Genomic DNA, 9,149 nt, shown 5'->3' on the forward strand with positions numbered 1-9,149 from the left:
AATTAGTGCTGTCGCTTGGTTGGCGTCCACAGAAATACTTCGTGATCCTGTGCTTGTAATATCGCACCGCTTCCTTAAAGCTTTTTTATTATCTCATTTGTTTGCGTGCACACGACTAGAGGCGCGAAATGACAGTTTCATCGTCTCTCTCATTTTAGCGCCACTTCGAGGAAGATCAGTTTGAGGGCAACAGAATGGATGGACGGCGGCTCCTCAAGTCAACGGCTGTCCCCGACGTTGTTTGATTTTAGACGTAAGTGTTTGCCCCCATTCGGTTTGCTAGCCTAGTATCCGCATCAGATAATCTGAGGAGCACTAGAGCCTCGGATATGTTTAGGTACTGATGAATTAATTTCTTTCTTGCGCGAACAGCTGAGCCGAAGCGAAGAAAGCCGCCTGTACCACGGCTTTTTCCTGGTAGTTCTACACCTGACGCTACAAAACGCTCTTCGCCAACCCCTGAGACGACACCTGACCAGGAAGAGACTCTAGCGATGCCTGAAAACACGCGTGAAGATTCAGGAGAACAAATCGACATTTTCTCGCTGTCCACAAGTGAGCTGCGAAAAGAGCTGCAAGACGAAAAAAGAAAACGCAGCCAGTTAGAAGAAAGTTTGTTGCAGGCAAACAAAAAGCTGAAAAAAGCTGCAAAAAGAACAAAGCAGCTCGAAGAAAACCTTACAACGTTGACGGCAAATTTGAGCTTCCTAAACCAGGACCAAAAGGCTGCCTTGGAAAAGAAAAACCGGAAGAATTGCTCCTGGGGTGCCAACACGATCAAGAAGGCGCTACAGCTTAAGGTTGCATGTGGTTCGGCCGGCTACGACCTTTTATTGGAACAAGGGCAGCCGCTTCCATCTAGAAGGACTCTGTGCCGGAGACTGCAACACTTAACCTTCTTACCTGGTGTGCTAACAGAAATTCTAACTTTAATGGAAGCCAAAGTGGCTGCAATGTCTGAGATTGAAAGGGACTGCGTCCTTTTCCTAGATGAGCTGGAAATTCGGAGAGATGTGGAGCTGGACCGTAGCAGTGACTGCTTTCTTGGCAAGATCACGCTCCCCGAAAGTGACCAGCCTGCCAACCATGCCCTTGTTTTCATGGTAGGTGGTTTGAATACCAGATGGAAGCAAGTAATAGCCTACCACTACACAGGTGCGTTTGTCAGTGGAGATAAGCTCAAAGACTTTGTCTTTCATTTAATACTGTTGTGCATCCAGATATCATTGCGCGTGGTATGTGTCACTTGCGACATGGGTAGTTCAAATCGTTCCATGTGGAGGTCACTGAACCTGTCGAGTTCTCGCAGTTCTCTAACTGTTTGTTCTGTGCCACATCCATGTGACAGCGAAAATGTTTTGTATTTCATGCCAGACCCTGCGCATGTGCAAAAAAATTTGAGAGGGCATTTGGTGCGAAAAGATGTGATGCATCTTAACGATGCCATCGTCGCAAGGTTCAAGTTGCCCAGCAATGAAGTGTCGATCGCGCATGTGGAGGCTGTTCTAAAACTCGACACAGACCAGTTGCAGGTCGCATCGAACTTGAGCAACATCCACATATCTAACGGTCATTTTACAAAAATGAAGGTAGGGATAGCGGTTCAGCTGTTTCGTGAAGCCCCAGCAGCGATTAGATATTACATCGAAATCGGGAAGCTGTCACCTGAAGCAGAAACAACTGTGTGGTTTTTTGGAGTAATTTTTAAATGGTTCACAATAATGACTGCTCGCCATCCCTCTGTCGCTCTCAGTTTGAAGAATGAGAGTAAATATGAGGAAGCCATTGCACATCTCAAACTCACAATGGAAGTCATCGAAGGCTTGGGAATAGGAGTATGAAAAGTGTGGAAGCCAAGCCAGGCAGGGGTGCTCATGTCAACAACAGTAGTCCTGCAGCTGCACATCTTTCTGCTGAAAGAACGCCGGTACAGTTTTGTTTTGACTGGGAGGATGGTCCAAGATTGTTTGGAAAACCTTTTTTCGGTCATCAGAATGATTTCACCTGTGCCGAGCTCATACGACCTAAAAAATGCACTCAAGATTGTAACTGTCAGCCAGTTCCTCAAAGTTCCGAAAACTTCAGGCTACGACATCGATGACAGCACTTACCTGGTTGATTTTTTTTCGGCCGAAATCAAAGAAGTTCAGCACGAAGCTGAAGTGCACGAAGGACTTTCAGCATGTGATGAAATTGAAGCAATAGAGTCATTGACAAGAGCTGAAATCGACATCGTCGCTCACCTGGCCGGGTTCTTGGTAAGGCCCCTTGCGCTTTCCGCAAGGTCCTGCGCCCCGTGCACACGAATGCTTCTTTCTGAAGAGGTACGAGAGGAGCACACCCTAGTGCAGTTGAAAGAATATAATGCTGGAGCCCGTAACCTTGTATATGTGAGCGAGCAAGTTCTTGACTTTGTTTCTTCGCGCGAAAGTCTCTTTAAAAACCTATCGGAACAAAAAGACATCTGTCGTTTGAAGAGTCCAATGAAGACCATTAAATGCCTTATCGAACAAACCGTTCCCATTCCGGCGGCTGATTGCGCGGAACACCCAAATCTTATGAACAGACTGTTAGAGCGGTTTGTGACGATGCGCCTGCGCATTTACTTGCGTTGGCTAAGCCAGCCAGAAGAATCGGATGATGGGTACGGCAGCAAAACTGTCGCTGGCACAAACCTTGAATAAACTGTTTAAGAGATGTCTCCTCCTAGGCATGCAGCCAGAGGCAGCTTCAAGAGGTTGATGATTATTTTGAAATAAAATGCTGTGTACATCATCGTGTGGCAGGAGTCAAAGTTTGGTCTACTCATCACGGATAATCTTTTTCTGCTGTGTCTATTTTACTGTCTACAATAGACGACTGCGATGCAAAATATTTTTGATATGCGCGGCTGACTAAAACGTCAACTAGTTGTTCATCTGCATCAACAGACGCAGTTAAAGCCTTTTGCATGTCATGAACCTTATAAACTCCGTCATGTTCTGGCAGTACAAAAGGCATTGCTCTATAAAACAGTCACTTCAGTTAAAATAACCGCTTTGAGCATCTGAGACGGCCAAAAAGTAAGTGCTGTCCTAGCTGCACAGTGGTCATTTGCTCTAAAAGCTGCGCTTGCAAGCAAACGCTAGCTCTTTTTTCATTTATATCACTAAGCAAAAAGTGCTCAGAACTGTGAGCATATATGCAGAAACCTTATACAGCTCAGCCTGCTAGCGAAAGCGCGTTCTAAAGAAGGATACCGGCCGACGCTCCGTAGCCCCGCATTTCAGCGCTTGCCCCAAGATGGCACCCACGAAGGTCGTGTCTCCACCCTGTACGGCGCAGCGCTGGCATCGAGGCACCCTAGATGGTGTGCAATTACATAAGCCCCCTGTACACCGAATACGGATATAGAGATTGCGTGAAAGGAGTGCCAAGCTTAGTCACCTTCAGCTTGAATTTGTTGAAGATGAAATCTCGGGGTTTTCGATATCGGGCAGAAGAAAACTGCTCACCGTGAGTACAGTTATAGTACAGAAGTAGATAGCAGCTTTAGCGGGACACTCGGGATTTACTAAAAGAACTCTCATCGCGTCGCTGACGTGTGACGAACGTGCGTGACCACGTCGTCGAGCATTGAGGTCGTTGAGGTCAAGTTGCGCTTGACACAGGTAGCACTAGACGCCGACGCGGACGATGTCCGCCAGTCGCATGAAAGCATGTCTCGAAGGTCCTTATAGTGATGCCTGTCGTCGCTTCCTCCACCGACATGTACAAGACGTCGGCGAACTCTAACCAGTAACGCGCGGTGCCGCCAGATCTGCTCCAGAGCTCCTGCAGTGACCCTGTAGAAAGGCAAATCATTCGGGGCACGAGGAACAACGCAGTACTCGAGTCAGCCTCGCCTAACCGTTTCAGAGCCGCCCCGGTGACTCAGTAGTTATGGCGCTCGGCTGTTGACTCGAAAGAGGCGGGTTCGATCTCGGCCGCGGCGGTCGAATTTCGATGGAGGCGAAATTCTAGGGGCCCGTGTACTGTGCGATGTCAGTGCACGTAAATGAACCCCAGGTGGTCGAAACTTCCGAAGCCCTTCACTACGGCGTGCCTCAATAGCCCGAAAAGCTTTGAGACGTTAAAGTTAATAAACCATAAAAACCATAACAGAATGTGAAGGGATCAGCTGACACCGTAAACTCTAACCTCTCGATTTCTCTTCCGGACGACGTGCTATGCCGCAGAACATCCTCGTTCCTTGTAAATCTCTTCACGCACGCGGACACCGCGAAAAGGGGAAGGGGATGTCTTTATCCTTTATTTAAAAACGCTCGCCTTCTGGTTGACAAGGCGTCCTGTAAAATTTATCGTCGGCCTAGCAGCACCCACTGCAGGACAAAAGCCTCTGATATATCTTGCCAGTTAACCCAGTGCTGTGCCATTACAAAGATCGTTAACACTTCTCCAACAGGATGCTAAGTGCTGTGAATACAACATGGGATTAATTATCATGCATTACTGTTGAGTCTCTCAAAGCTCCTGCCGGAGACCAACGCAGTATTAAGGCGTAAGCCTTTCTTGACTCATGAGTGGCGTGGTCGGAAGTTGTACATGGAAGTTGTAGGCGGAAGTTTGTGGACGGAAGTTGTCCGCGCAAACTCTCAATCATAAGTTGTGTGGTAAGTAAAACAAAAATGTAAAAGTTGATTAAGCAACGGTTCTTAAGCAGTACATATGTAACAATTAAAAAAATTAAAAAGTACAAATAAAAGAAAATAACGCAAAACATCACTGAAAATGAAAGAAAATATAAAATGGATGAAGAAAGAGGACAGGCAACAGCTTTCGCATTCGCGCTCATAGGCAGACTTAAGTGCAATCCTGTAATTTTTTTCTTTTAGTAGAATGGAGGCGCCTTCTTTTGGCTTTCATTTCGACAAAAGCTTAGTTTGGGCTAGCTGGATCAAGTTTCTTGTAAACGTAGCTTCAGGAAGAGGAAAGGGTGACAAAAAATATAGGTGGGAGTTTTGCTATATGCCAAATTTGTTTTGGAAGGAACCGAGCAATATAGTCAATCTTCCGAGTACGCACCGCAATCAGTCGTTGAGTATGCGCATGCTGACTGGTTGTGGTTGCTCGGTTCCTAAATAACTCTTATGGGGAATACTTCAATGAAGATGAGAGCGAGCGCTACTCAGGTCTAGTGCTGTGTCGCCCCCCCCCCCCCCCCCCGTTCTTCTTTAGCTATATTAACAAGAACACTCTAATTTTCGCAGAAGTTGGTTTTGGTATTTTTTTGAGGGGGGGGGGGAAGGAAATGGCGCAGTATCTGTCTCACATATCGTTGGACACCTGAACCGCGCCGTAAGGGAAGGGATAAAAGAGGGAGTGAAATAAGGAAGAAAGAGGTGCCGTAGTGGAGGGCTCCGGAATAATTTCGACCACCTGGGGATATTTAAAGTGCACTGATATCGCACAGCACAGGGGCGCCTTAGCGTTTCGCCTCCATAAAAACGCAGCCGCCGCGATCGGGTTCGAACCCGGGAACTCCGGATCAGTAGCCGAGCGCCCTAACCACTGAGCCACCGGGAAGAAGAGCTGTCACTGAATCGTGTCTAAAACCGGTTCGGATCGTTTTGTTCAAATCAGTTCTGTTCCGTGTTTGGTTTTAGATGGCTAAAAATTACACGTGTTTCGGTTCGGTTCAGTTCAGGGCACAGATATCCGTTTCAGGGCACACTGGCCCTGCGAGCCTTTAATCGGAGTAGGACCTCCGCATCATGCGACAGACTCATCAATCGCGAATTTATTATCCGACAAAATGTGCTAACGTCTGCGAGTGTTTGTTAACTTCGTTTGCTGTAAGCACCGTGTCCCAAAGTGGCAAGTTCTGATCCAATATTTATTTAGCGTTCTCCGTGTTTGCGTTTCCAGTTTAATAGGATAACCTCAATTGAGAAAACTGTGCCGACGAAACTGCGAATTGGGTAAAAGGCTTGTTGCACGAAAGCAAAGTTTTATATAAGTTTGGAGTCATTATTTCTTAGGCCACAATTTAAATGAATGTTTCCTGTTGCGCAATACGGATCAATTAGCCGTCATCAATGTGTCAATAACTAGGCGTAAGCTCTTCAGGCATCCACCTCGTTTTATTTGGGTGGTAGTAGAGTACACTTCAAAAAAGGTTTACTCGAAATATATATCGATAAATACCGCTGTTTACAGGCGATGACCCTGCTAAGAACGCCCATGAAATGTGTGCCCTACCCTCCGGAAAAAAATAAACACCCAGGGCACGGTCTGCGAACGCAGCTGTGTTTCGTCACACAATGGCTAAGCAGTTCTGCAGCTGATTGGCGTTGGTAAACCTGTCGCGCACAAAGTTTCGCAGTTTTCTGATCGTCGTAGATCGAGTCAGGTTTCCTTTCCTTATGCCGATTACCGGGCAATCCTTCCACAATGTGTCGTGCTCGATGTCAAAGATGGCGATGCCAAACGGAATTGTAACATATGCCGCCTTCGCCTTGCAGATCTGTAGCGAAAAATAAAGAAGTATTAAAAAAAAGCTCCTGTCAATTTGCTGTCTCAAGAGCTCTCGTATGTGGCCTACACAAAATACTCCTGCATAATAAACTTTTACATAAATAGATAAGCAGAGAAATGAAATACCGTAAATCCCGGTTTATAGCCCGCGCACGCTCTATAGACTGGCGGGCTAAATTCTGCTGAGAAAGTTAAGTATTCAGTTCATTGTGGAGTACAGGGGGGGGGGGGGGGCGGAGAGAGGACACAGCTCGGTATAGGAGGAGGAGGAGAACTTTATTGGAACAGGAGAGGTCTGCCTGGTTGTCGGCCGGGCATGCTACTCCAGGTGAGGGTGAAAGAGAAGAGTAGAGAAGAGGATGGTGAAAAGAAGGGAAGGAGAAAAAGAAAGGGTGGATGGTGAAATCAAGCGCGCACACACGCACACACATGATTGTCAAGGAATGTCCATCAAACCCGTGTTTCTTAAAAACACTAAAAATGCTTCTGTCCCGCGCACACCCGAAGCCGGGTCCCTCCAGGGTCTAAGGACATGCTCCAGGTGCACGGGGCCGTCCTGTCGGAGTCCTAAAGCACTTAAAAGTGTCTTGCGATGACTGTTGAGGAGTTGGCAGTGGGCGATCAAATGTGGAATATCCTCGGGCACACCACATGTGGGGCACAGAGGGTTACTTGATGCACCGATTTTATGTAAAAAGTATTTAGTGAAGGCAGCGTCCAGGCGAATTCGGTGGAGGCAATTTTGATCACGTCTGGCTACATTGCCTGGCATGCGGAAGTCACAAGTGGAGTCGATACGAAGAAGGGCTCTATATTGTTGCTGCGGATCACACCACAAAGAGCGTTGCGTCTGCCAGGATTTTGTAATTAGAAGCCTCGCGCCATCACTGCGAGAAAATGGTATAGGTATATATGACCAAGGTGGTGTCGCCATGCGCCCACCTCGCTGCACCGTCAGCGTGATCGTTGCCTGCAAGGCCACAGTGAGCGGGTAACCACTGCAACACAACGTGGTGGCCAAGCTCACAGGCCTCGGAGTTGAATCTGTTTAAATGATCGATGATCGGCTCCTGAAGGCTTCCTGGTTACTTTATAGACGGTAATGCAGCCTGAGAGTCACTGAAAATAACCTACGCTGTTGGCGGTTGTTGGATAATGTAAGTGAATGCTGCTCACAGAGCTGCCAGCTCGGTAGCAGTAGTCGAGGTGCGGTGACTGAGTAACGCCGAAATTGAGGTGCGCGTTGACGGAACCCAGATGCCAATCGCTGATGAGGCGGATGTGACAGAGCCATCAGTGTAGATGTGACGGTACGGACTGTAGCATCTATAAATGTGTTCAACTGCAAATTATTTAAGTGCAGGATTGGGGGAGATTGTTTTTCTTTTGATGCCAGGAACTGTTGCCTTGATCTGCCATGCTGTGTACCTCCAAGGTGGGGAGGACGTCGTGGCAGGGCGCTGCTAGTGTGGTGGGAGAATGTCAGAAACTTCCTCTATGCAGTGCGCTGCGAGTGGATGGTGAGGTACACGAGCCACGAACCGCATCTGGGCCCGAAGCAACCCCTGGGTTAGCAGCACTGGTTCAGATAGACGTCTGCTCTCTGCTAGAGTACCCACCGTGGAGGGGCTCTTGGGAAGGCCGAGGCAGATTCTCAAGCCCTTAGCTTGCATAGCTTCGAGGAGTTTGATATTTGTTTGTGAGATACCCTGAAGAGCTGGGAGACTGTAGCGTAGGAGGCCCTCGCAGAGCGCACCATACAGTCGTAGTAATGAAGGTGTAGAGCAGCCTTTTCTGGTGGTTGAGAGCATACGAAAGATAGAGGCGTAAGAGCACAGCTTGATTTTAAGCTGTTGTACATGTGGGGACCATGACAGTGACCTGTAAAATGTCACCCCTAGGAATTTATGGCTTGTAACGTATGGTATTGGGGTACTAGCAACTTTCAGCACGTAGCGTGAGAGATCGCGCCTCGAAAATGCAATTGCTGAGCTTTTATCTGGCGACAGGAAGAGACCGCGGTTACTTAAAAACGAATCGATGCAGCCTATTGTAGTCTGTAATCGGGCATGCATAATGCGCCTGCTGCGCCTGAAACACCATATACAGATCTCATCGGCGTAAAGGGAGATTTCAAGTCTAGGAGGCAAGCATTTTTTCCAAGACAACAAGTGAGATATTGAAAAGGGTGGGGCTTACAATCCCCCCCACCCCCCTGAGGCACTCCGCGAGATATTTGATGCAGAGCTGTGTCAGCTTCACTTGCTGACATGAAAATCGATCTTTCGTGCAGATAATCGCACAGCCAGTTATACATCCGTCCACCAATGCCAATTGATTGTAAGGCTGAGTGAATTGCTGCATGTGTGACGTTGCTTAAAGCTCCCTTCACGTCAAGAAACACAGCAATCATCATAAACGGCTCTGTTTTGCTGCGTTTAACACAGTTTGTGAGGTCAATAACGTTGTGAATGCTGCTGCGTCCTTTTCGGAAACCAGACATGGCCGAAGGGTAAATACCCCTATTCGTCAGGTCCCAGTTAAGGCGGAAGTGTACCATTTTCTCCATCGGTTTTCCGACGCAGCTTAGAAGCGCAATGGAACGGTAAGCGTTTAAGTCAATTGATGGTTTT

General features: G+C 47.6%; 1 protein-coding gene across 1 annotated transcript in view; it reads right to left on the minus strand.

Annotated features, from left to right (window-relative positions):
- Window positions 1–5,667: 5,667 nt before the first annotated feature.
- LOC144102295 (uncharacterized) overlaps window positions 5,668–9,149 on the minus strand; it is a 26,118-nt gene continuing 22,636 nt past the window's right edge. The window contains exon 8 of the mRNA XM_077635599.1: window positions 5,668–6,505. Within this exon, the coding sequence (XP_077491725.1) occupies window positions 6,296–6,505 (210 nt within the window). The 3' untranslated portion in view covers window positions 5,668–6,295. The remainder of the gene's footprint in view (window positions 6,506–9,149) is intronic.

This window comes from Amblyomma americanum, chromosome 8, assembly GCF_052857255.1.
Source record: "Amblyomma americanum isolate KBUSLIRL-KWMA chromosome 8, ASM5285725v1, whole genome shotgun sequence".
NCBI classification, from domain to species: Eukaryota; Metazoa; Arthropoda; class Arachnida; order Ixodida; family Ixodidae; genus Amblyomma; species Amblyomma americanum.